This window comes from Filicampus tigris, chromosome 20 (genome assembly GCF_054856515.1).
Source record: "Filicampus tigris isolate MCC_2025a chromosome 20, RoL_Ftig_1.0, whole genome shotgun sequence".
Lineage (NCBI taxonomy): Eukaryota > Metazoa > Chordata > Actinopteri > Syngnathiformes > Syngnathidae > Filicampus > Filicampus tigris.
Genome location: NC_141236.1, coordinates 8731725 through 8759678, shown reverse-complemented (window position 1 = coordinate 8759678; position 27954 = coordinate 8731725). Strand labels below are relative to the sequence as shown.

At 44.3% G+C, this 27954-nt stretch overlaps 1 protein-coding gene across 5 annotated transcripts; it reads right to left on the bottom strand.

The window, feature by feature from the left end:
* Positions 1-31: 31 nt before the first annotated feature.
* ino80 (INO80 complex ATPase subunit) lies at positions 32-27554 on the bottom strand. 5 transcript variants are annotated; one of them, XM_086019136.1, is made up of 35 exons: positions 27376-27554; positions 24774-24975; positions 24059-24192; positions 23923-23990; positions 23709-23855; positions 23303-23423; positions 23027-23232; positions 22820-22873; positions 22528-22731; positions 22238-22442; positions 22105-22172; positions 21551-21754; positions 20911-20991; positions 20549-20644; positions 19610-19669; positions 19376-19518; positions 19097-19299; positions 18609-18694; positions 18033-18200; positions 17797-17930; positions 17644-17711; positions 17479-17572; positions 16848-17040; positions 16151-16291; positions 15038-15263; positions 6992-7119; positions 4550-4644; positions 4377-4449; positions 4150-4308; positions 3975-4077; positions 3805-3893; positions 2882-3034; positions 2464-2674; positions 1544-1759; positions 32-1171 (listed from the first exon to the last, which is right to left on the bottom strand). In XM_086019136.1, the coding sequence occupies exons 2-35, from the start codon at positions 24929-24931 to the stop codon at positions 981-983; spliced, it is 4680 nt and encodes a 1559-aa protein (XP_085875262.1). In that variant the 5' UTR covers positions 24932-24975; positions 27376-27554; the 3' UTR covers positions 32-980. The 5 variants fall into 5 exon arrangements, with proteins under 5 accessions (XP_085875262.1, XP_085875260.1, XP_085875265.1 ...); XM_086019134.1 differs by having other exon boundaries at positions 2882-3037; positions 27376-27553; XM_086019139.1 differs by having other exon boundaries at positions 2464-2635; positions 27376-27552.
* Positions 27555-27954: the final 400 nt, after the last annotated feature.

Below are 27954 nucleotides of genomic sequence, written 5' to 3'. Positions count from 1 at the left end.
CTTCGTCACACATGATACAAAAAAAACACGATGGATTTAACACTTTTATTTCCACGCAACTCTTCCTGTTAGTAAAATGACAGATGCATTTGTTCAAAATATACACGTGACCTATAAAAATAGACAGGCGGGCGTGAGGGTGGAAGCCAGAGACGACGTCGCCCTCATCATTATGTACACACGTGTGTATGTATGTATGATACAGGTGATCATGTACGTGTAGTCACATTTTCAACACATGCCTATTACGGGCACTCACGCAACACCAAAATAGAGCCATGTTCCTCAAGCACAGGAGCTGCCCCCCCAACAAAAAAAGATACAGTAGATATATAGTGACTTCAATACAATGTACACAAGTTTTACAAGTGAATGTCCTATTCACATTTATGGCAAATTAGCTACTCTAAAACTGAAATAACTTAATTCCTCGACCACAAACTCTTCGCATTGAAATTATTTTCTATTAGCAGCATTTGTTGTTTGACCCTCGTTTTGGAACATTACACAACACAATTGACAAGAAAAATATATTGAAATCCTGCTGGCTTGAGTGTCCGAATGTGAAGATCTGCCGCGCTTGTCTTTGCGGTTAAAAAAATAAGAGCTTTTTAAGTAAAAAAGCTGCAGACGTTTGGGGGTCGGTAGAGAAATGCAGGGTGGTCCGCGAATGCTAATTGTTAAGTAACCTAGTGGATAAAAGATGAGGGTCGCTGATGTACAAAGAAGGCGTGGCTCAGTTCTTTGGACAGCCCTTGGAAGTCTGGAGGAGAAGTCTGGAGACAAGTACTTGACTGCATTAAAAATAAGCTTGAAAGGTATGTGATTTGTGACCAGAAGCAGTGTGTCGTCACGTAGTTAATACTGTACTGTTTATTGGTTTAGGCACAAGGGGGTGAGGGGGGGGTCGCTTTCGATGATCACAGTGAGACTAGGTCAGTTGCGTTGTATAGTGGGAGCGCACTTCGATGAGTGCATCATTAGGGTCCTTTGCTCTTCCTGACAAGCTGGTGGTGGCCGTGAACCAGCTGCTTTGCAGGGCTCGGAGCGGTGGCTGCGCCTCCACCCTTTGCGTGCGGAGACGAGCCTCTGGCGGGGTTAAAGGCGGGGCCGGGGCCGGGGCCGGAACGACCCACGGAAGGCTGCAGTGGGTTCGAAACGGCCAGGCCCGCTGGAAGGGGAGAGAAACATTGGAGAGTTTAAACCACCATCCCTAGATTTTGTGTTTGAACAGAATTTATAAATACCATATTTTGCAATTTCATTCGTTTTTATTTCATTTCGATTTTTTTTGTTTTTGTTTAAATTTAGAGTGGTTGTGCTAGTATTTTTTCTTGTATTCTATTGAAAATGAAAATGTATTCTATTGAATAATATGTTGAATTCAAATTGAATGACTCATTCCTCATGCTGACATCATAGAGTGAATACAGTGACTGTTTTGGACACAAAGTGCATACAAGTATGTATTTGGTTTGAGCGGAGTGTTTTGAAGGCAAGTGAGTCACAGTCATCTTGACATCTCAGTTTTCATCACACCAACCTTTGGAAACGCTGTAGCCGTATGCGGCGTATGCCGCCGCCGAGGCAGCCGCCGCGCCAGCCATCGCTCCCGCCATCGCCGCCGCGCTGCCCGCCGTCGACTTGCGTCCGCGCCCTTTTCCTCCAGACTTGGGCCCGCCCCCAGATCCTTTAGGGCGTCCTCGACTCCGGCCCGACCTCCCTCTGCCCGGACTGATGCTGTCTGAGGTCAAAATACCTGAACCAGAGAGCAAAATGTGGAATCAGGAATTCCTGATATTCTTTATGTTGATGGGTGTCGCATTTTGTTTTTTTGTTTTTGTCTCATGTTTGGTATTTTTTGGTTTACATTTTTTGTGTTTTTACTTTTCATCTATTTTTTTTTTTTTAGATTTTTTTTTTCCTTATATTATAAAAAAAATCTAATATTTGTACACTTTTGGTATGATTTTTGGATTAGTCTTTTTCTAAGGATTTTATATTTATATATTTCCCCTAGTGTTTGTATTTTGACTATATTTTGTAATATTTTTGTCATGATCATCAGTTCTGTTACTTCATTCGTGACTTACACAGCATTGTGCATCAACACAGGAGAGGGGGGGAAAAAGGGAACTTTTCCCACATTTTCCTCCATTGTCAGGTGCTATTGTGCATTAAATACTCCAGTGGCTTCTTCCTGTCACTGGTCTACAAATTGTCTTTGCAAAAGTTGAGAGCACTAGACCAGCAGAGGGTCAGCCCACTTAATGCTTTAGGGATGGCGTTTTTTTACCATGACAATTAGCGATGGAGCTAGCGAGTGGCTACTACTTGGGGCTTGATTATAAAACTTGTACTGCATACAGTGAGGTGCACTTGAACAGAACTATTACATTTAAATAAACAATTTATAGCAAGGGTATGAATGATGAACCACTATTTAGCAGCGGAGCACTGTACCGTTCATGTTGTCCGAGACGGATCCGGACACGGAGGCAGGGGAGTTGGTGGCACGCGACTGCGGCGCCGAGGACACCGGCTCGTCCACGATGACCAGCATGTCGTTGCTGCTCTCGTCCGCCTCAGCGTCCGGCGGCAGCGAACCAGGTTGGAGCTCGCTGCTCAGCGAGATCTGGTGGCCGAAAGGAGCACACAGAGACATGCACACAGGCTGGGGGTCAGGATACGTACGTAGGGTTGAGGGGACAGGGCCCGGTACAATAAAAGGGAGTAATGGACCCGTAGATGGGTTGGTATAAGGAGCAAAGAGGATAACATCAAGCGGATGGGAGGAGGAAATGAGAAGCAGAGTTTTAAAATGCTGAATGAGACACATGAGGTGAATTGGATGCGACTGACAAATCCCCCTGGGCCTCACCTCGCTAAAGGGGCTGGGCATAGCCGAGTCCATCTCCACGCTGATGAAGGAGTCGTCGCCGTCCGCCGACAAGTTGGAGTTGTCGGCCGAGGGCGCGTGCAAGATGACCAGGTTGGCCTCCTTCCTCCTCTTGATCTCAGACTCCTCCGTCTTCTTCTGTCACACACACACACACACACACAAAAAAAGTGTCCAGCCTCTACAATCTAATGAGATTCGATCAAAATTAATGGAGCCTCGAATCCGCTTTTTCAATGTGAATCCTGCAAATAAGATAACTCAGCCTTTCCAAAGCGCATATGGATATCAAATACTGTGCAGATTGTGTGGACATCGGATATGTGATTCCACGGAGGAGGACGGCTAATGACTCCCTGACCTCACATGGCGCTACGCCGTGAGCCAAAATCACTCGTACGGAGATCGAGAGCAACATTGTAACAGGCCGCCGTGAACCCCCAGAGCCTGAGTACTTGGAGTTCAACTGCCATTTGGATGAAAAATATGCCTCAAGGTAACACAAAACGTGTTTGCAAGATAGGGTGTACCTGTTCACCAGGGAACAATCAATTTGTGAAGTCAATGTAAAACATGACTTCCTCAGTTAATAAAGGGTTTAATAATGACAGTACTTGGACTGAATTTCCCTTGTTTCCTACGAGGAAAATTTGTGCTGGACTGTAGAAGTTCCAGTATAGCGGTCTTTAGTGTTGGTACATTTCAGGAATTTTAAAATGTGAAAACTTTCCATGGGAGTCTTTGCATGGATTCTGCAAAACAGAATGTTTATATTTACGTTTGAATATGACACCTCCCCATTCATTTTCAATGAAAAGTCTCCAACTCAGAATATTTCCAAAATGATTTCAAATGAAAATTGGACCGAACATTTTCCGACCATTTCAAACCCCTAGCGGCCTTACCTTCTCAGCATACTTCTCCCTCTTCCTCTTGCGCTCCTTCACCTTGCTGCTCTCCTCCTGCTGCCGCTTCTCCTCCTGTCTCTGACGCACTACACACAGACATTTGAATTAAAAATTGTTTGTTTTTGATCTCTGCATGTTTTTATTAAAGATAAAAAAAAAACAATCACATTTCTTTTCTAGCTCGTCATCATCCAGCAGCAGGCTGACCACCTCCTTGGGTTTAAGCGTGTCAGGTTTGAAGTTACCTCCGGATATCACCACCCTTTGGATCTAACCACAGAAAACTTTTAGAATGTAGCATTTAACCGGCGTGTGCTCGACATCTTCCTCTTGGTCCCAGACCTCGCTCTTCTCTTTGGCCCGCTGCAGGATACGCTCCTCGATGCTCCCTTGGCAGATGAGTCGATAGACGGTCACCTGCTTGGTCTGACCCAGCCGGTGGGCCCGGTCCATGGCCTGCTGGTCCACGGTGGGGTTCCAGTCGCTGTCGTAGAAGATGACCTGGAAGAAGCCGAAAACATTTTACAAAATGGTCTAAACGTTTGACTAGTAGTATAAATGTGACTTACCGTGTCCGCAGCAGTCAGGTTAATGCCGAGCCCGCCGGCTCTGGTGCTGAGCAGGAACACAAAAATGTCCGTCCTAATAGGAGACAGTGAGATGCGGAGGAAGAGACAGTTGAAAATATATCACAATGAGGAGATTTTGAATTGAAGTGAGAGGCACTACTCTGTCCACCCACCGACTCTGGAAGTCCGCCACCATGTCTCTACGCTCAGAGATCTTTGAGGATCCGTCCAGGCGCATGTAGGTGTGCTTGCGGTAAACCATGTACTCCTGGAATGGACAATGGAGGAGCAAATGGGCGAGAAAAACAATAAGAAATGTAACTATGGGGGCACAAATTGTTGGAAGAGAGACCTTTATTTGCTCAGTATAAAACTTGGGTCTCTGGAGTGCCTGATTACCCATCAGGTGAGAAATTATACAACCGAGTAAATCTTTAGCGAGCTGATCCTTTCATCCATTAAAAGAAGCAGTACAGTGTCCCCTCTGCCCTCCTCTTAAGATATGGCAAAGGTGGTTAAGATACAGATTGGGATAAAGGTGCAAATGAGGACTGTATTGTCTCTTTGTTTGTGGTTCCAATCCACTTGCATCGGGGCCCAAGTGGTACACCCAACAGATCAATCAGATGGAAGCTTTAGTGTGGCAGTCGGACCCCCACTTCATAAAGCACATGACTGCCTCCTACAGGACTGGAGTGGAACAGTATTTAGTCCATTTTTTTCTTTATTGAATTAGTTATTTAATGTTGTTTGTTTATTTAGCTGGACAAGTTGAGGCCTTATTTACGCATTGCATTACAAAAATGCAGACCTGTTCCTATCAGATAACTCTCTTGATTTAATAACTAAAGCTTATCTTTCACCAAAACGTTTTCAATGAATCTTTAGGAATTCCTGTTTGATGCTCTCCACAGAGGAGATCTTGATCTTGGTTCAAGACACGCTGTCGTCGACATCCTATCCACACAGAAGTCTGCCAAGCTGTTGTGGAGGGGCCCCCTAAAGAGCAAGGGGTCAGCGCAAATAGCAGTGATGAGGTGACATGTTGATCTGCCTTTTAAGCGCCACCCCCGCACCCACTCGAACCTCTGACCTCCCCGCTGTGAAACATGACGTTCAGCGTCGCATCAAAACTCGCCGCCCTCTAGAATCATTACTGATGATAGGCAGGATTTGGCACGACGTAGCCCCTCCCCTTGCTCCTTCTCTAAACCAAAGTCATGACAAGGCCTGCTCTCCTCTCTCTGGCTGCCATCCCAACGAGCCCATCTGTTCCGAGTGAAAGCTACATTAGCGCTTGCCAAAATGCCGCCTTTGGATTTGCGTCTTCATTTCTGAAGACTGTAGCAATCTTTGTGTTTTTACTTAACATTATTTGACTATTATGACTTTTCGGTAGCGCATGTAAGAATCACACAGTGCTAAGTCGGGCGAGTAAGTAAGGAACTAAACTCTAGAATGTCTTTGGAGACTTCTTGGTTGATCGTCTAGTCGCAATGGAGGGGTGGGAAACTCAAAGTAAAGGCAACCTTTCGAATTTGACGCTTCATTCCAGCTGATATCTAAACATTTGTAAGAATATCAAGCACCCGTGAGAAATTGTCTCGCAGCGCTTTGGCAGCAATGTTATTCTTCTCCAGGCCACCCAGCTCTCCATGATCCATCACCGCGGCGACACCGTGTCAACGGGAGTGAACAGCCGACCGGCGACAAAAACAATGATGCTAATGACAGAGATTAGCATCGAGCGCTCCTTCGCTCATCAACTCCATCTGCGACGGGCCCCAGAAGCCGGGGTCGCGCCAATGTGTAATTTCGAGCGTGGGGCGGGAGGGCTCTTTAACCCATTAGTGGAGGGGATGCTGTCACCGCCATCCATTACTGTATGAGGTCACTGGCAAACAGCCGTCTATGTGCGTTTTCTCAACGCTGTTTTTTTCCTCCGTCCCTGCGACGTGAGGCGCTCCCAGCGTTTTTCCAGCCTGAGGTGCTGAGATGCACACATTAATTTAGAATTTTTTATTTTTTTTAAACGCACCCTGATATATATACCTATATATACATACATTCAGGCGAGACTGTTCAATTTCATCTCATTCCTCTCCCTTTTTGTCTTGGACTCAACACCCCCCCGAGGCTCTTGCCATTCCCGTCGCCCTCTCCGCCACACCCTCCTCCCCCCGCTTGCCCCTCACCCATCTGGCTTCTTCCATGTCCCCTCCAGATGAGACCCCGCTCGTTAACCCAGACCTGTTAATTAGCCACCTAATGAGTGCGCTAACGAGGGAGCGGCAGGCTGATTAGAGGGCAGCGGTGTGGGGGGGGGGGGGTCGCCTTCTGCGGGCGGAGGTGAAGCCATTAAAACAATAGGCTTAGATGCACCTGACGGTCACGTTTTTTAATGGACATCTGTCTTAAATTCTGCACTGAATAACGTATGAATCTTAATGACAGCATTTAGGAGAGGTTTATCTATGAATCCTAATTAGGATTGTTCAACCTCAATGGATGCTTTTGGACACAAAGGATGAGATTTTGGGTGAGTCCTTGCAAATGGACAACGTTTAAGAAAGGATTTATGAGTGTGTGGTACGTGTGGTCGTGCGAGTTTCTACCTCGAGCAAGTCGATCATGCGCGTCATCTGGGAATAGATGAGGACTCTGTGTCCCTGGGCCTTTAGTCGACTCAGCAGGATATCCAGGGTGTGAAGCTTGCCACTTTCCGTGATTAGACTCTCCTTATCTGCAAGGAAAGGAGACGCCGATGATTTGACATAAAATTCATCTATTAATGCCCAGAGGGCGTAAGCCTGTCGTTAGCGTCTTGCTAATGCAGTGATTTGTATATAAAGAGTTCCCTGCCATAAATAAATACCCCCTCAGATTTTTTGGAAAAGTCGAATTGAAAAAGAACTGTGAGTACAACCATAACTTCTTGTCAGATAAAAATTATATATTTTTTTCCTTCTGCCTACCTTTGAAAACCAAGTATCCCTTGTATTTGGTATTTTCAATCCTTTTTTTTTTTTTACCTTTTTTTTTCTTTAAATGTTTTAATATTCTGAAATATATTTTGTCGAATTTGGGATTTTTTGTCTCTAGAAAATGTGTTTTGTTATAATATTCTGCATTTTTTGTTTAACGTGTATTTTTCCAAAATGGTTTTGTTCACATTGTGTATTTTTCATGTAATTTTTTTTTTTTTTCATAATGAACATACAAGCATGCCTTCTTCTAGTTCAGTGTGGGCCCTTCGAAACCTCATATGCCAGGACAACTAAAAAAACGAGGAGCCCTTGTATACACTTATGTGAGTCTGCCCTCCCTCAAAAAAAAAAAAAAAAAAGCTGCCGTCTTCATTCGTAGGTCATCCACAATCCTGCCAATCAATGCAAGTCCTCAATAAGCCATCTTCTCGAGGATAAAGGCCCCTTTCACCAGAGCAGATCAGCTCGGCCTGGTTCAATCCTCTTAAAGCAGGCTGATCGGTTAAAGAAGCCTCGGCCCTTATTGACCGGGCTGCTAATAGGGAGCTGGGCGGGAGAAAGTGTAAGGAAAAAATTTACATCCTCCATCTACAAAAGAAGAAAAACGAGCCGAACAGTTGGCGGAGGCCCACGTTCCGACAAGTGTGGAAGAAGTCCAGCTTGATGAGGCATTAATGTCATCTGGACAACGGTGGGTCGCAGGACGCCGCCCACCTGCTGACGGTCAGACCGAGGGGTCGAAGCCCGCCCGACTGGTCTGGTCCGGGGTCGGTTACTAGGGTCAAGCCAGAGAGTCCCTGTGGGAGAGTCCAGCTCGGACTCAACAGTGAGCACACACACCCATACTGTAAACCCCCAAATGATGCAGATATTTAGAATAAAAAGCAGGGCTGCTTTTTATTGCTCTTGCAAATTTTTGTTAGCCTTTCAGTCAGCTAGCTCTAAACAGCATCAATGTTGCAGTGCAAAAACCCTTTAAGCTCTAACATGTAGACAGACAAATATAACAGTACTCAATAATACAGCAGATTCTTTATCCTCTGTGAAGAATTACTAATATTATTGCCACACTGATCAACCAAGAGGAATTGAGACACCTCAATGAATAGTCCACCTGTCTGTCTTGTGCTACTTCCAGTTGGCAGAGGCTGGCACACTAGAAGAGAAGCACAATGGCCATTTGATTGATGCAATGGGACAAAACCATTTCTGTTTCTTTTTAATTCTATTCAAGCATGACATTATTGTTTGTTTTAGTGAAGTAAAATATTACAGAATTTTTCCTTCTTACAGTAAACATGGCAAAACTGTAGTTGTGCTTTTAAGCAAATAGTTGTTAGTCAGGTTCTGCAGGAAAACGAGCCACCACGGGAGCGATATGGCAAGGGTTCACTGTACAGAACATTTATGACCGAATAACTTGACTAACATTGTCAGTGTATCACAGGTGGCAGAGCCCAACGGAACCCTCGACCCTTTTCCTCCTATACTCCTATGCTAATGTGCACTGCGACTGAACCACGACCTGTGACCCTTTAGTGCAGTCGCCCAAGCAAGGTCAGGGCCTGCAGAGGTGTTAAAGAGGAACTAATAGAAGCGATGAACAAGGGAAACACCCGGGGGAGTTAGTGAGCAATGAGGGGGGGCTCACCTCTGGGTCACTGCCCTCAGTCCTGGTAGGTCACGGGAAATGGGGTTGAGCTCAATTTTGAGCTGGTTCTCGGCGTCGGACTAACAGGCTTTAGACTAAGACTGCGTTTAGAACACGACGCAGGTTCAACTATGTGGGTTACAATGATGTGACCGCTGTGGTCCGCCATTTTGTTTTTGTCTTCACTTATGTGCTCCATTTAGTAGCAGATGTTTGAAGGAATATTAATTGATAAAGCAACATTTATGCTAAGTTCCTTTAGCCCATCAATGGATTTCATATTATATCTTAGCATTAAGCTAGCTGACTTTTGTTAGGCGAAATGAATGAATTGGTTGAATTTTTTTTTTTTTTTTAATTAAAATGCGTTTAAAGTGCATGGAAGCGTTAAAACTAGCAAAATGCTTTTTATTTGGTCTACGTAAATGACTGCTTTTCACCTGCTGCAGGTTGGTGCGGAACACATCCCCTGCAGAATTTTCTGAAAATGGCTGTGAGAAACCACAAGGAGGCAAAAGGAGTGTGTGAGAAATGTAAGGGGATTAGGAAAGCGCCAGTCATGTGCTGTATGACGGCGGTTCCTTGCCGACTGACTAGATGTAAAACCACCGACTGGCGAAGCTTTGCGCCAACAGAACTGCTCGGCTCCAGCCAGCAATCTGTTGCTGCTTAGTGGATTATGTTTAAACCTTCCAGACTCCGCCGCTGACATTTCGGATGATGTGTTATGTGGCCCGGAGTGAGGATCTGAACAAGATGTCTCAAAGTAAATCTTTGATGAAGACAAAGAAATCCCGAAAACGCATCATTCCCAAACGCAGTCCTACATACAGTAAAGAGCCAGAGCCAAGAAGATGAATAAATCACTGTTTATGCGGTTTGTCCCCACCCACTATTGCGCTTATGGTTTTTATATACAGATGGCCACCAGACATGTAACATGATTTAGAGAAGGGCTTTTACGAGATTAAAATGAATTAAAATTGTGAAACATATTTCAAACATTTATTTTATGTACTAGTAGTCAATGCTCAGCTCTACTGTGACTGTTTGTGATATTCTCAATTCCATAGTGAATTGAAAACAATCACATGGAATTGACACTCGCCCAAGAATTTTTTTTGAATTGCCTAGGATTATTTAATAGAAATGTAAATCATAAACAATGATTCAAAAAGACTTCATTATCATTTCAAAGCAGATTCACCTTACAACATTACCCTTAAAAGTAAATATTCTACCAATATACATTTGAATAATTTAAAATTAATAATAATAATAATAAATAAATCATTTTTAAATTATAATTTAGGCATGATAAGGTCAAAAAAATAAGTAGTGCACCACAGAGGAAAGCATGGCGACGACCACGCCCCAAAACCCAAGCAAATCCCATTTGGTGTCACACCACTTTGCTGTTGCCATGGATACACATATCAAGCTTAACCACCTGCCTTGCTTTCAAATAACCAGCATCCCCCCCAACACATACACACACACACACACACTCCAATCCAATCCATCCTAAAAGGGGTGTTGGCCCAGGCAGCCCCTCCCGGCCGTGCATCCTGCTGGCAGATTAGGCCGCGTCGTCCCTCCACTCTACCCTCCGTTCCCCCTACAGCTCCTTCACCATCCTCCGTCACCCAAAAAAAAAGACCCCCCCCGTCATATCCCCCCTGGCTGGCTGTCCCCTGACGGTGTAATCCAATCCCTGTAGGGCCAGAGCCAGAGGCCTGACACGGTCCTGACCCAATTAGAAGCCTGCTGCCAGCTAATTAACCCCGGCCCAGCCCCGGTGCCTGGCGCCTGATACTCCCAAACCAACTAACGGCGCTAATTTCATTAATACGCCACGCCGGCCCTTCTCGTCCTGTCCTGTAAACCCCAGCACCCTCCCACCCCCCTGGAATTGGGCCAGCTTGGAGATGAAAGATGATGGATGGGCGGTTATGTGAGAAATAGAGACAGATGGGGGTCGAAGGCGCGATCGAACCTGGCGTCAGGCCCTCACTGTATCATGATACATTATACTACCCGATCAATAAGTCAATGGGCAACACTTGTTCGTCACTGCGAATGATGGAAATATTAGCCCGGCGCTACTTCACCACCATCTACGGGGAAGCTTAAACTTAATTTCCTAGCAGCGATGATTTGGAGACAGATGCTAGCGGGTTTTGGATGCCCAATATTGGGAACTTATCGACAGCGGGGCGGGGGGGGGCGTAACCACGAACGCTGCACAGTGAAAACTAAGAAATCTTACTAAAATCTACATAACAAAATAAATATTTGATGAAAACTACATGAACATTGTGTACTTCTCATTGGGTGTTTTATATTTATGAACAGAAAAATTAACACCCAAAAATATATTAGATTAAAAAAATACACAAATGGGACAGATTTTTTGTAAAAAAAATACATAAAGATTCATGAAAAAATACCAAATATTAGATGAAAACACGAAATATGAGAAAACCACCAAAAATTTTAAAAAAAATACAGGGGTCCTCGATTAATAAGTGGAATCACAGGATACATTATTTCAACATTTAACTGGAAAATGTACAAATACCGAAAAACAGAAAAATACTCGTAGTCGTAAATATTAGATGACAACTATAAAATTCTTTGTATCTATTTGAAAATACAAAATATGTGACAAAAATAAAATAAGGAAAAAGTACAATGTTGTGAACAATTCAGATATAATTTAATATAAATAAGAATATGTTGACACGCTGAGTTAGCGCCATACTATACTTATTTAGAGTACAAAGTGTACTGTTTTCTCATCTGTGATGCCAAAATTATACGTGGAAACTCAATCAGAACATGACGCCACTGCCTCGCCACAGACATGCAGCAGCAACGAGACAGCCTGATTAAGACTTTCCGGGTTTCTGCCACAGAACTGAGTCTGTCATTAATGTCAATTACTGCGGTTACTCCACTAAAACAACTGGACTGTGCTAATCACGTGGTCAGTGTCTCCCCCTTCAGTCTATTTTGAGACTTGATCTGTATACAATCTACTGGCTTTTGTTTTTCACCTGTAACTTGCTGAGCTGGACGTTTTGTTTTGGACTAAATTCCACCGAGGGGTCAACGGTGCCAGTCAGATGAAACTAAAGCGAGTCTGCCCGGCAATGTTGTTTTGTGCCCCCTCTATCAGAGCGCTTCCTGCCATTTTTTACCCACGAGCGGCATTCCTTTGAAGGGACAGGAAGGCCGGGCTGCACTTCCCACAGCCCTCGACGTGCGTTACGCCGGCATCTCTCTCCCATGGACACGATTGATGCTCACTTACGCATTCCGAATACAATCGTCTCAACGGCTCGAAACGTTTTCCTCAACGTCACAACCTCTCGTCGCTCGCACGATCTGTCAATTGGCGCCACGCTGTGAGGAGCTGGTGATTTTGCGGAGGGGTTTCTTCTAATTACCGTCAGCGGCGTAGGAGACGCAAAGACAGCAGCGGAAGGTTATTTCGGTGTCGCGCTGGAATGTTCCGCAAATAAATCCTTAAGCGTGAGAGCAAAACAGTTGTGTTTCAAAACAGGACATGTTTTCAATATATTCCCATTAACGAATAAAAAATGAATTGGGCGGGGGGAACATAAGATAAAATGATTGCATCTAAAAGTTAAATGCAAATTGTGCATAAAAACAAAGTGTTGTAAAAAAAATATACATATAAATATACTTCAAAGTTGCAAAAAACTGTAAAGTTAAATAAAACTGAACTGATTTTTTTTTTCCGCATACCACTAGAGGGAGCGTACCGAACCGCTTGGCTCATCCGCATTGAGTTTCTGCTCAATAGGACACTGGAAAAAAGAAGTTCAGAACATTTAGTAACTAATAGTAAAAAAAAGACGAAATACTGTATGATCTCATTTTTACCACTTTGCGTTTGTTTTACGATGTTTTGACTTTTGTCATTTTTCACTGTTTTGTTTCATCTTTTCATTTATCCTGCTTTTACGTTATGATTTCATATTGACTTTCATCTGTTCATTTAGGCAATATCGCGACATACAGCCAACTACGGCGAAAGTATGCCACAAACATGTTATCGATTAAAACACCTGGGAACTCTTTAAAATGTTGGACAAAATGCATAATATGGCCCACAGGCTTTGTTTTTTCCTCCTGTTCGGCCTCATTCCTTAATAAACACCTTGATTAGATTCCTCCATTGATACCATCGTACTCACGCCACGCCGGTCAAAACAAACAGTCATTCAAGCCCTGCCATTTGTTCTGAAACGTGTGGGGGAGGGGGCTGGGAAACTTCGGCCGGGCTACTGTACATATCTTGAGCCTTGATGTGGCAACAATGTGTTCGGCGGAGGACGGGTGCCGCGCCGTTGGGTCACTTCCTTCCTCCCGAGGCTGAGAAAGAAGCGGCAGACTGGGACGCACAGAAAGAAAGGCCTGAGATTGCCTCACGGGCCACGAAACACCGTCCCGACCACAAGTCGGACTCAACGCATGGAAGGACTGGCTAACACACACATGCGCTCACTCACGCACACATGCACGCACACAAACAGAGCATCTAATAGTGTTACCTAACGAAGCCCTTGAACAATGAGGAGCACATCAACTTCCTGGCTTTGTCCGCCTCCTCGTAACTTCACAGGAGCACTCAGACGGTTCTCACAGAGACACGCAAATCCTTGTTTTTGCTTTCTCACTCTACCGAACAAAACTCCGACGAGCAAAGCAAGCATAAAAAAGTGTCTGTTTTTGGGGTGGGATCATTATTTTTCATGCGGTTGGATTGACAAATTGAAAGAACATGAATTCAGTCTGGTCTTATTTATCTATTCGTCTGACCATCTAAAAAGTATGTTTTACATTAGTATCGCTTATTAGTCACCAAACTTGAACAACATTTGGGGTTTTAGATGGATTGGCTACTTAAAAAAAAAAGTCTCCCCTTGTTTTTTTGTGGAGAACGCATATTGAAAGTTCATCAGCTTTTTTTGAAGAATTTGTGGAGTTTAAATTTTATATATTTTTTTCCATCCAATGCATTTCAATGGGCATCAACCATACACTGATTTGTGCTATTTGCAGGTCGGCCTGGTAACCAACCCAACCCATCTTGATCTATTCTGGTCATGTATTTTAGCTGTCTAAAACATGACCACACAATACTCACTAAGCAAAAAAATCAAACAGGCGGTCGACAATATTGGTTTGAGGCAACCTTTTTCACGAAATCCAGGGTTCGTACTTTGGCAGAATCCTAATAACAAATTAGCCCAAATCGGAAGCAGGTATACTAACTAGACAGATGGGTGATGTTAAATTGTTACACTTTTTTGTTTTTGCCTTCTAACCTCCCTTCAATTCATCAAGGGATCATGTTTCTAATGGCTAATAAAGCCGGACAAAAAGAGCACGTGGATTCCCACTCCCTGCCAAAGAGACTTCCAGCCAAAGGAGGGTGGTCAACACAAAGTATGACAAGCGAGCGTTTATCATTGTGAGCAGGTCAGTGAGAAGGGAAGTGTTGTGTGTACAAATGTGGCGGCCTCTCTCCTGCCGCACATCCATCAGCCTCCACTTTGCTCAGAGTGACCCGCAACTCCACCGAGCCAGATGCTGCGCTCGGGCGCACGTACACGCCCGCAATCTTGGTGATTGCGATGACACGCACACACACACATAAAGAGGTAGAGGATGCTGACAGGCTCCATTCTACTGACTTTCTCAACCCTGAGCTGACCTTTTGTGGCATTTCCCACAGGCCCCTCACACTGCAGTGGTGTGTATGTAGGAAATAAAAGCTGGGAAGCTCAACTCATCATTACTGCTAGCGGCGCAAAAATATGTAGCTACACCGCAACATGGATGTTTTGTTTACACTTCATGGAAAACGGGGGAATCTATTAGCTCTGTGTATTGTATTGTGCATGTGTACCTAAAAAAGTGTCCGGTAAGAGTATGAGTCATTGATACTCAAGGTTTCACACGGTATAGCCGCGCGCCACATAACTTACCTGGTATCCGAATGTAGGACCAGCCATGCTGAGGGAAGACGGCCATCACACCGCCGGGCCGTTGCGGGAAGAAGGCGCCGGCCCTCCGCCGCCAGTCGGAGGCCAAGTTGGGCGTGCCGTAGAGGAAGCATTCTTTGAAGACAGCACCACCGCCGACGCGTGTCACCCGCCACTCGTTCTCCGCGCTTCGATCGGCGCAGTAGCGCTCCATGGGAACCGCCGTGACCTGGTTGACCAAGTCAAAGAGATAATGGCTTTAAATACAAGTGAACTGCAGATTTTCATGACTATTTATATATCCATATTACAGCAACCTGAGGGATGAAAGTGCTAAGTGAGGCATTGAAGAAGATTTTTAATTCAATGTGAATTGATAAAATGCTAACAGATAGCAAATCAACATATAGCAAATCGCGACCTTGTTAAAGTCGCTGTAAAGTGAAAATGAAATGTCTTGTAAAATTGACACACTACAGAGAATAGTGTTGTTAACAAGCACCAAAATCAAAAACATCGGTCACTGTGGTCGGGGGGGGGTCTGCTGAATTCTTACGTCCGTAGCGTGAGCCACAGTCTGGATTTGTGCTGTGCAACTGTGTTTAATAAACAGTCAACTTTCCCTGAGGTGTCTCCCATGTGGACCCACACAAGACACAAAACTGAGTGAGGCGGTTGGATGACGCCAGTCTGCGGCCTCGCTCGTTTGCCCACGGACCGGCGACAGCCAACAAGCCACTGTCTCACTCGGTTTTGCGTCATATGTGGGTACACATAAAATAGCGGCCTAGCGAGCTGGAATGGAAATGGTTATATAGTGAGGGAGGGCCAACTCATGGCAGAAAGCCCAACTGCGTACCTAGCCTTGGTTTTGTTCAACTGAACAACTGAAATGGTGAAAAAGAGTTTTACGCTATATTTCAACAATTCAGTACAAATCGTTCTCAGCCTTTGCACATGTTTGTAGCACTTGTCTTCAAACATTTAATGTATTCTATCGAGAAACATTGACTGTGTTTGCTTTAAAGGCAGCAGGAAGCCAGTGTACTCATCCACACACCCTTCACCCCCTTGGCCCCCACACACACACACAGACGCACACACAAACATACGTACCCTCGGTGTGGCTGTGAGCAGGAACTTGGGCGGGAGCGCGGGTTGGCACGGCCACAGTCGGGAGGTGGCAGACCGTCGACAGTGGATGGTCACGTCGGCGTGTCCGACCATGCCCGGCCTGAGGGCCGTGAAGACCAGGTTCTGATGCAAAAGACATGAGGTATCGACTGCCAAACTAATCATAAAATAAACAATTAGACATGGTGTATTTGAAGCAACCACATCTTTTAGGCCGCAATGCAAAACACCATAGACGGGCTAAAGCATTTATGAATAAGGACAGACGGACGAGAGGGCGAAAAGGGTCAAGTGCCCAGCTCTGTCAAATACCATTTCAAACCAATAGGGATCTTACTCTGACATACAAAAATTCCAGGGCTACAGATTAGCTGACGGTGACGTCAAATACAAAATGTGCACAATAAAGGAGAGGTCATTGAGTGCGGCCCTTCACTCCGTAGGTCAGCTGCCAACTTAAAAGTGCCAAACGTGTTATGTAAATGTCTGATAACCTGCAGCTTAGAGGAGATGCCATGTGGCCGGGATAAACCACACACACTCCCAGCTGTGTGCTCCAAACGCGCGTTTGTTTGTGTGGATGTATGGCGGTGGAGAGAAATCATGGACGCACAGTGCCATCTAGTGGCAATTCTGAACCCTGCCATTTCAGTTGTACTGCAGGACCTCGCTTACTCACCCGTAGCACTGGGCTGGTTTGCGTGTTGGGGAAGGACGAGTGTCTGTGTATCCACAAAAGGAGGTCGTTGCGAGACAGAGTCATGGACCCCGACGGGGCCCCCTCGCACCCTGCGCCTTCTTCTTGGAGTGAGAACAGTCGCTGACAATGTAGTCGGTATGCAGCCTTCAGGGACAGAAAAAGGGCTAACCACCTGTGAAAGGAAGTACCAGGAAAGCAGGGAAGGGAATAATCATTAAAAAAATAAAAAATCATTAAGAGTTAAAAACAACTTTTCTAGTATTACATTTTGAAGGTTGCATTTTTAACATGTTGTTGTAAATGACATGTTTACGCAGTTCATATGCATCTGGAAAATTATCCTTTATTATATGACTATACCATATAATGGCTATTTGCTATTTCAGAGGGTGAAAAAATTGAAAATATGTGTGCACAATGTTCATAACCATTTTTTTAATGCAATTACATTTTAATTTAATATTTAATTCATAATCAGTTGTGTATTATCCCCCTTTTTTTTCATTTTACTTCAAGCCACTTATTCAGACAGACAGTGGTTGTGCAATTTAAAGCCAAAAACTATCAGCATTTTCAGTTGAATTCTGCACGTTGTTATTATCTCACCTACCTGACTAAGGTGCCCCGCAGCATGAGGTTGGACATCTCGGCTGGCGAGACGTCAATGAAGCGCAGGAAGGAGAAACAGTTTCCTTCATCATCACCTGGTTTGGTTGACAAAGCAAATATTAAAGGAGCATAAATTTGCGAAGTTCAACGTTGGACAGCGACTCACCTCTCCTGTGAAAGAGCGACTGTTGGATATGATTTGGGGAAAAGGGAGACAGCAGCACTCGCAGTGACCTGAAAGGGACATGTGGAGACTTTTTGTGATGTCAGTGCCACTCTGGACTGGGCGTGAGTGTATGTGCACGCGTGTCGTTCTTACTTGTCTGTGGCCTGGCTGTGAGCATGGAGGAGGCCGTGGCGGTAGAGGAACTTGGACAAAACGTAGGGTGCGAGGGACATGTGGAAAGGAGAGCGCGTCTCCTGGCGCTCAAACAGGTCAGGGTGATTGCACACCTGCGGAAAGAAAATTGTATATCGACCCGGGCGAAACAATACAGCGCTACCTTGACTGACAAGTTCAATTTGTTCTGTGACCAAATGGAACACTTTCCCAACCTTCCTGAACTGCATGACCAGATTCATGAGGGACGACGTGGTGGTGTGGGACTGCTGGGCCGTGCCCATGGAGGACTGCAGCAGGTCCTCGATGGAGATCTTGTTCCTCAGCGCCTGGTAGAGCAACCTCTGCCGTGACGTCAGCTGGCAGTAGGTCAGGATCTCGATCTGGGTTAGAGGGATGAGAAACCAGCGGCGAGGTGATTAACGCAAAGAAAGACGGCTGACGTGACCAGAATCTCGTGAGACGGAAGGAAAGAGGGAAAGGAAAGATAAATGTGGGGGAGTGTTGAACTTTTAACCTGCACGGAGGGGGTGTGAGTGTGTGAGGCGACCCATGAGCCTCCAAACAGGACCTTCACGGATCTGCCAGCGAGGGCTCATTATGGCTATGTAACATTTACTTTGTCAATAAGCTGCCTGAGGAGATGAATGGAGCAAAGGTGCAGGTTTACATTGTACCACACTTTATCTTAGTTCCTGTGGTGCTTAACCAGGATAATGATATATCCTGTATGACGTTTGTGTGGTGGGAGAAGGAAGTTGCTGTGTGTCCGTGTGTGTGCGCGCCTGTACCTTGTCTGAGAGCTCGTTTTCCACATCCTTCTTGATCCTGCGCAGCATGAAAGGTTTGAGGATCATGTGCAGTCGTGATAGTTGGTCTGTGAATCATATAAGAGTTTAAGATCAATGTGGGGCTGACACATTTTCTTTGTTGTTGTTTTTTTTAAGAAGACGTATTATGCTTTGTTCTCCCCTCAATAATTTATAATTCCAAGATGAATTGATTTTAAAAAATGCTTTGATCAAAATACCCTGCAGAAAAAAATCGCCGTTGAAGGCGGTATTGTGTAAAATAGCTGAATTGCGACAGCACAATCTGGCAATATTCAGAACGACATGCTCAGAGACACATTTAGGGAAATAAGCAGCTTGACTTGGTTTTATGATTTCACATTTGATGGATTGGTAGGCACACCTGAGACGCAACTATCTGTAAAAAAGCAATTAAAAAGACAATTTCCCATTATATGTCCATTCCATGCAGACACGCATGTACTCACTCTCATCGATGGCCGACTTGTTCTCGGCGTGGCTCTCGATGTCCTTGGAGAACCACTCGTTGAATTCCTCATGGGAATCGAACAACGTGGGCATGATGAAGTGCAGCAGGGCCCACAGTTCGGCCATCGTGTTTTGGATGGGCGTCCCCGTGAGGAGCAGCCTGTTTCGACACTGGAACTGCAGAAGGATCTTCCAACGCACACTAAAATCGCCCAAATCGTGAGAAGTGTTTTTTTTTTCTAACAATACAAAGCGAAATGTGTCAGTACACACAATACCTTGTACTGCTTTTCAGCGCCTGGGCCTCATCCAGAACCATATACTGCCATTTCACCCTCTGGAAGTACTTGACGTCCTGGACTACCAGCTGGTAGCTGGTGATCACGACGTGGAAAGGTGCGTTCTGGGTGTAGAGGGTTTTCTGAACACACACATGGCGTCACATCTTTCATTTTAAACCAGAAGAAAGAAAAAAAAAAAAAAATCCGATAGCATCCTCATCTCTTGCTTACCTGGCTCCAGAATTTACGAATAACTTTGCGATCATGAGGGTTTCCCCAGTATGGCAACACCTGAGAGACAAATAGGTCAAGATTAATACAAGAGGGAAATTGTGACTGAAATAAATACTGACAATTAAGTCATAAAAATTATTTTGGTGCTTGATTATATCATTGCACCTGACCCTACACGGATTCAAGATACCTTGTACCACATACAGCACAAATGAGCCTATTCCATGTTTCACAGTGGGTAGCCCTCCTGTACCAATTGTGAAACACGGAGGAGGCACTTTAATATTGTGGGGTTTCTTTGCCGCATCCCGCACAGGGTATCTTAATTCTGTGCAGGGTATAACAAAATGTCAACACTATCAGGGGAACCTGCAGAAAAATGGGCTGAAATCCCACTTTGATTGACGTGGCTAAGAACAAAACATCAGACTACTCTACGGAGCCCTGATCTAAATCCTATTGAATATAGCATGTTTGTAAAGGGATGTGAATCCATTTTACTACAAACAAAACTCAAACGGCCCAATAAAAACAGAGCCAGCACAACGTTCCCAAGGGAAACATTTTAGCTGAGCATCAAGCATGAATCACTGCTTCGCTTCTTAGGTTGCTGACAAATGCGATGTGAAAAGCATTTCTGCATCATTACATCGATCAACACCGGCCCCCATTCAATTGTTTTCAGTCAGTCTTGAGGAAGCTTATCTTCAAATTGTGTAATACGCTCTTTTCACAGCTCATTAGTAGACTAGACTGGAGCTGATTTATTGTCAGAGTTGGAGGGAACATACACTTGTGAGTTCGTGCGTGTGCTTGTGTGTGTGTGTCTGCATGGCACCTCACATCATTTTCCCCAAGTAGCATTCAACTGTATTTAGATAGAATACTGCCTCCTAGCGCACATCTTTGTAATGGCATGTACCAAAAGATTCCCACCTTGAACTTGGGCACAAAGCGTGAGAACTCCTGATGCCAGTTGTTGAGCGTAGACGCAGGGGAGATGATGAGGAACGGGCCCCAGATGTTGTCTCTCTGGGTTAACAGAAAAAACAAGACATTCGTAAGAGTGAGCATTACAAGCGTATATTTATGTTTGTTTGACAGCACTAATATAATTAGGAACTGTCCATGCATTTAGAAATAATAATCATTTAGTGTGGAATACACGATCGATCAGGGTTTACCCATCACCCTGTGTACTATGCTAATGACAATTGGCAAAATGCTAACATGTTATCAGTTTCTATGAGCAACTGATTACAGGAAGAAGCTAATTCTGCTTCTTTGAGAGCACCTACCTCTGCAAGGTGGGCCAACAGGGCGATACTCTGGACCGTCTTCCCAAGCCCCATCTCATCCGCCAGGATACCGTTAATACCCTATGACGAATGAAAACATTTTAATCCACCAACCCTAACTGAATTAGCCCATTCTCAACTCTTTGAAAGCCATTGACGGGGATCCTAGCAAAGAGTGGCGTCAATGTCAACAACTACGTTTTTATGGGAATGGGCGGAGAAAAGTCTTGGTTTGATCATTTAGCTAGGAAAGTTAAAAAATAAAAATAAAATAAAATAACACTAACTACAGCCAGCAGATAGATGGAAGTGTTGGATCTCTTTTTGATGACCTTACTCATACACACGCACACACACTACTAAATACTACAACTAAATAGCGTGCAAACGGTTTGCAAAGTTTGACAAATGTAAAACTGATACACAGATGATTCATTGTTAATACATTATTTTGCCATAAAAAGCACATTTTCATTGTTGTTGTTGGTATTCCATAGAAGAAAAGGACTTTACTTAGTCATAAAACACAATAATCTGTGAGCCTTGAAAGATCGGTCAGAATGCTCTTAATTGGTTGGCACTAAAGGGGTTCTCTTTTTTTTTTTTTTAATGGCTGGCATTGAAAGCGTACTTGGCTTACTTGTTCATAGAGGTTAGCGAGCCAGTTCATGCCTTTGAGCTGGTAGCCCTTCAGCTTGCCGTTGAAGATGGTGGGCTGCGGAATATCCTCGCCGGCTTGGATGGACGGGTTAGACAGACTGTAGCTCTCGCCAAAGCCGGAGGTGGCGGCCGCGGAGGAAGAGGCGCAGCGGCTGTCGTGGGAGTCCTCGTCGAACATGCGCGTCTACGTGGGAAAATAGAGGGTTTGGCAATATTTGAGAGGGAGAATTTTAGTAAGCCGCTGGTTCTGAAAGCTCTGACATCATGAAAACTATTATTATCTGACCAGCATTGCACTAGCTGGGTGTTTATCTGTAACCGGCGCTGTAACGGAAATACTGTAGTTGCAAGTTGCAAGAAGAGAAGAGAAGACTAACAATTAATGGATATTCTTTCCTACTGCAAATGTGTTGCACGATTTTGCTGATTTTCAGACATGCAAATATTTTTTTATTTTGTCATCATGCACATCTGCTTGATCTGGAATGCTCTGGCTCAGAGATTAAAATAGAAAAAAATTGTAAATCAACTCACTCTCTGTTGGTGGATGTGGTAGGCCTCCTGTGCATTCCTCAGGGCCTGAGACTTGTAGTATTCACTGTCTGAAAGCATATAATCACACGTGAGATGTTTTGACACGACTGACTGGACATAAGAGACGTCGTACCGTAGTCCTCCTGCCCCACGTTGACCATCACGCCTCCCCCGATGTCGATCTGCCGCCGCGCGCTGGTGTCGTCCAGCTTCTTCAGAATCTCCTCTTGGGCGTCGTCGCCTCCCGGCGAGCCGGCGGAGGCTTTGCCGCTCATGAAGTGGGCGTAGAGCTCCGTTTGCGTGATGAGGAAGTTGAGCTTGCGCTGTTGACGCTTAGCCTGGAAACGGACGCCGTGTGTGAAAATGGAGGCATGCTATCTGTCAAACTGCTGCTTGTTGTGAAGCCACTTGGCCTCCGCCTACCTCCTTCATCTCCTCGTCCAGTTTCCGCTGCTCCAGCGCCTCCTTCTCGGCACGCTTTCTGTGCTCCTTCTCCACCTTGTCGTACTTCTTCCAGTAGAGCATCATCTCTTTGGTGAGGCGGCGGGCGCGAGGCAGTGTCTCCTTGCAGTTCTTCTGCGCCTGGATGGCGGCGCGCCGCACCTCCCGCATGCACTGGTGGGCCAACTGAAGGCGGGGCACAAGGGAAAAAAGAGGAGCCAACATGCTTTTGGGAGGTTCAACAGAAGATATTTACAAAGTGTACCCGATGTACCTTTTTAGCATTGGTTAGCACCAGGTTCTTCGCAGAGGTCTTCTGCTTGAAAGACTGCAAAACGGGTCAAAATGGAGCAAGAAACCTTTAAAATGTGCTTTCAAAGATGACATAGGTTATTATGTTATTAAGACACCTGAGAACAGTTTTAAATTGTTGTATAAATGGGTAGTATTTTTAATTGTGGCAAAGATGAGCCTTACTAACCTTAGGGATCTCCTTCTTGGCAATGGTGAGCCACACCTTGCGTCGGCGTGCATTGAGCTGCTCCACGCTCAGGTGCTTCTTCTTCAGTATGGGCGCCGGCGCGTCCTGTGAGAACTTGGCGAAGGTCTTGGCCACGTAAGGGAGACCCTCGTCCGAAAAGTCGCTCTCGCCACGTTTCTTCTTCTTCTTCACTTTCTTCAGCTTGGCTGCGGAGAAAAACGGGCAATGTAAACCTTTTTCTTGACAAAATGATCACAATAATATATTTTTAGTTACCCTTGAATTTTTTCTCCTCTTTGATTTTCTTCTTCTTTGGGCCCATGAGGTGGCGCTGTTGCTCATAGAAGAGGTCCTGACTGGAAAGGAGCCCCGTGCTGTAGAACTGGTACTGCTGAAGCTGCAGCACAACCAATTGGAAAAATGTCAAGTTAATTGTGCATTCAAGAAAATTCGGAATTCTGAATTTTGACAACTTCCTATTGAGAATTCGAAACCTTCCCACTTGTATAAAGTTGACACAAACATTTCAAATGTCATTAGGATGTTTTATATAAACGACATGTATCTGTAAGTGCTTACAGTAACAATTGAAATTGGTGGGGAGGAAGCTATGTATGTTTTAAAATATGGCTGGATAATATGTCCTAATTTCCCTTAACGCCACACGGGCCTTACGGGTTACCTCGCGGTCCATGTGGAACTTGTTCTGGTGCTGCCTGGAGTAGCGGTGCAGCCTGAGCATGTCGTGCAACTCGTCGCGCGACATACTGAAGTCCGAGTCGTCCGAGTCCGTGTCCGAGTCGGTGGTATTATCGCTCAACAACAGGCTCTTAGGAATGTGGAAGAATAATTTAGGACGGGTGCATTCAGACAAAACAGTGCAACATATAGGTCACCTTTAACCATTTCCGGTTCTTCTTCATTTTAGAGAAATTGTACAGGTTTGCTTTGTCCGTCTTTTGGTCTACAAAAATGGAAAATCACATTTAATGTTATGATCGGACGCTTGAGGGGAAGGTCTGATGGCTTTACCTTGGAGAAGAACGCCATTGAGGGGCTTGCCTTCGACAAAAGCATCCGCTTGATCACAGGGCTCCCTTTTCACCGTCAAGGGTTCGATGGAGAGCCCGGAGCCCAGAGCGTCGTCGCTTTCATCGCTGTCATCGCTGGGAAAGTCACAAATATGAAAATGTACTCAACAAAAATATGAATGCAATTATTTTGGTTTTGTTTTTCATTTTTCACAAGATGAACTCAAAGATCTAAAACTCTTTCTACAGTATCTACTAGGACTGAGAAATTTGAACGCAATTTTCAGATTTGGCACTTATGAAATCACAATTGAGATATTGTGGGAAAAATGGCAATTTGATTTTTTCCAAACCCCTTTTTTGGATAAAAAAGGGCTATTTCACTCAGACATTGTTGTCTGTCTAACTGTGTGTTGGTGAGCACTTCTGCTTTACTGAGATGAGCCATCCATCTCACATGTGTGGCATCTCAAGATGCTGATTGGACAGCATGGTTATTGCCGAGCAGAGCTTCAGGGTTGTTATCGCCTTGAGTTGTTAATAAACGCTTACGTTGTGGAACATCCTTTGCCATCTATTGAATCCTTTTTACACAACTTACAATATGCGTACTTTTGTACAAAAACTGAGCGGATGTAAGAAAACGTGCACAAAACATACAGAAAAAAAAATTGTCAAACGAAGACAGTATAGTATATAGACTTGTTTGACTGTACCTGGTGACATCTCTGTTGAAGATGGCGGCCGTCTGGCGCAGAAAGCTTTCCAGCCTGAGGGAGCGCTCCAAGCGTTGCAGGTAGAGGGGTTTGGCCAGGCCCGACGAGCTCCCCGCTGCCCCGGCTGGCTCGGGCCGCCCGCCCTGCCCCGACGCCATGCAGTCCGGATACGCTCACCCACCCAGCTGGGCAGGGATTTTTACTAGAAGGGAGGCAATGAAGGGAAAAGGGACTTAGTGATTTATTATCATTCGTTATTTGTCAAAAATAACACGTTACTACAAAACCACTGTGTAAAAAAGTGCACTCTATTGTGGGCCTACCTCCTCTGTAAGTGTCCTCATTATCCTTGGTTGCAGGATTTTGCATGCCATTTTGGATTTGGATCAACAAAAATAATGTATGATCATTCAGTGTCAAAAAGAACTTAAAAAAAAGCTCCTCCACTACACTGATTATGGGAGGTTGGTCAAAAGCTTTTTATTGTGTGCTATTTATAGTGTTAATATGTTGAGCACATGTATGTTCTTTTTTTACGAAAGAAAGCTAAGATATCGATGTTGATGGTCTGAATCAGTGATTCTCAGATGGTGGGTCAGATTCAGGACCCAAAAGTGGGACGTGGAGCCATTCTAGGTGTCACGGGGACAACGTTTAAGATGAAAAACACAACAAAATTAATTATGAAAGACACATATTAAAGTAAATTTAAAAACTAAAACTAAATATTACCCCAAAAATTCAACTCATGTACATTACATGAAAAATACAAAATATTAGTACTTTAAGATGAATATTCCATACCACCCTTTTTTAACGACAGTAGCCACAAAAAATATTAAATTCAGACAAAAACTACTGAATATTACAAAACTTTAAGACTGAAAATAACAAATACAGGTGGCTCCTCATTTATGATGACAGCTGCAATAAAAAAAATGATGTGATGAAAAATATTGAATATTAGATGGAAAATACAAAATTTTTCAAAGAAAATAACGACAAAAAAAACATACTAGAAAAAAAGTACAAAATATGAAAAGATGAAAAACGCCAATATATTAGACGAAAAATACAACAATATTGTAAAACGAATCAATTATGAAATTAATCAGTAATTAAGATAATTAATCATTTAGATATATTTTTCATTTAAAATTGTCTAAGGCTTCTTCATTCAGCTTCATTTCAGCTTTTCAACAGTACTATTAACAATATTTTTATTTCTGTTGTCCGCATGAAAGCACCTGATTACCTTTGTGTTAAATCAAAATAAAATGCTTTTGTTTAGAAAAAAAATCATTTTTGCCTATTATCTGACATGTTACTGACCAAACAAGTAAATGAATCAAAATTAATTTAGGTTTGTGCATTTTCTGCACTGTCAATTTGAAATAATGGCCTTATTTAAAATAAATTGATTGAAATTAAAATGTTGTTTTTCCGATTGATTGATCTACACAATATTTGGCAGATTATTTGATCAAGAAAATAATCGTTAGTTGCAGCCCTATCAAAATATCATGAAAAATACATGGACTTTTCAAATAGAAAAATACAAGAAAAAAAACAAGTATTTGGAAAATATGAAAGGATAATGTGAAGATCTATCCATCTGTTCATGTTCTATCGCGCTTGTACTCAGTCATTAGGGTCACAGGAGAGCTGCAGGAGCCTATCCCAGCTGGCTTTTGAGTAAGAGGCGTGGTACACCCTGGACTGGTCGCCAGCCAATCGTAAGGCACATGAAGACAAACAATCACACGACACCTCTGGAAAATTCACCAACTTGCATGCATGTGTGGGAGGAGAAATCCCATGCAAGCACGGGAGAAGATGCACATGCACATTCATCAGGAGCGACTGAGATTCGAACCCCGAACCTTGTGACTGTGAGGCAGACGTGCCCTAATTTGAGAAACACCACATACACAATTTAACTTAATCCCCTCCATGTATACTAAAAATAAATATTAATAGCCCTAAAATTAAGTGAAACGTGTCCTCAATTGCCATCCAGTTGTGGTTAGCTCGCCTAGTTAGCGTATGCTAGCTGCGCGGCTAACCTTAGACGTTGAACTGTGTGCTGAACGATTAGCTTGGGATGTAGCAAAAAGCTAACGAGGCTCAGATGCTAACACTTAGCCGCATCGCATCACATTAACTTAAGTTGAGGGGCGCTGCTATCAGTTCACCTTATAAGGGGTGAATCGTATCTTATAGCCTGGGTTATGTGGACTTTGGGCCTGTCTGCTTGATATCTTAGCGCCGTATTAGCATTAGCTTTCGGGATGCTAACGGGAGTTTTGACAGTCTTCTCCTAACATTAATATGAAGTGAATACACCCGCCCTGTCTCTTTAAGGCCACCACCTCCTCTGCTTTAACTATACATTACGATACTGCTGTAATGACTTTAATTGTCTCGCCCGCTAGTCGGGGGAGGCGGCAAGGCCCTAACTGGCCCGCCCGCGCCTCGAATGTCCTTGCAGGGGGAAGCTCAAGTCGTGGTCGTGTGTACGCTCCCCGTGATTTTAATTCTTTTCTCCCTCCCGGCCATCTTCCCCCCACCATTGCTCCTTCGCCGTAACGGTGTCTCTCACCTCAACCCCCCCGTGTGGCCCCTTTCGAGTGTCTCTCGCCGCTGCTGCCGACTCGCGGTTCCCTGACTCCAAAATGGCGGTTAAAGGCGCCGAGCGAGTCTGAGCTTTGAGTCTGCAGCGGCGGCGGAGAGGCGGCCACTTTCTGTTACTGAGAGAGCACAGAGACACGACGCCATGGAGGCACAAGCAAGGAGCAGGCTTTTGAATCGAGCGCCGAGCGACGGCCGCTTGCGTTTGGGCGTGATAAACGGCAGGACGTTCACATTCAAATCACACGACACATACAAATAAGTCCGAAATTCTCAGAGGGAGGATTTCATGGTGTGTAGCGGTGGTGAATCGAAAGTACAGCGCGCACATTGGCGAATTTCAGATGTCGATTAGTAGCGTCTGCCCTCTGCGCAGGTTACCGAGCTACGTCGTACGTCATCATGAGGGAACTCCGTATATGGTATGGCCGAGTACAAAGGAAACAGTTACGTAATTATAAAACACATTGATGTCATAAACGTGAAACAAGACGTGTCTTTTAACAGTAATCGTGGTCAAACAGGTTTTTCGTATTGTTTTGTAATTGTT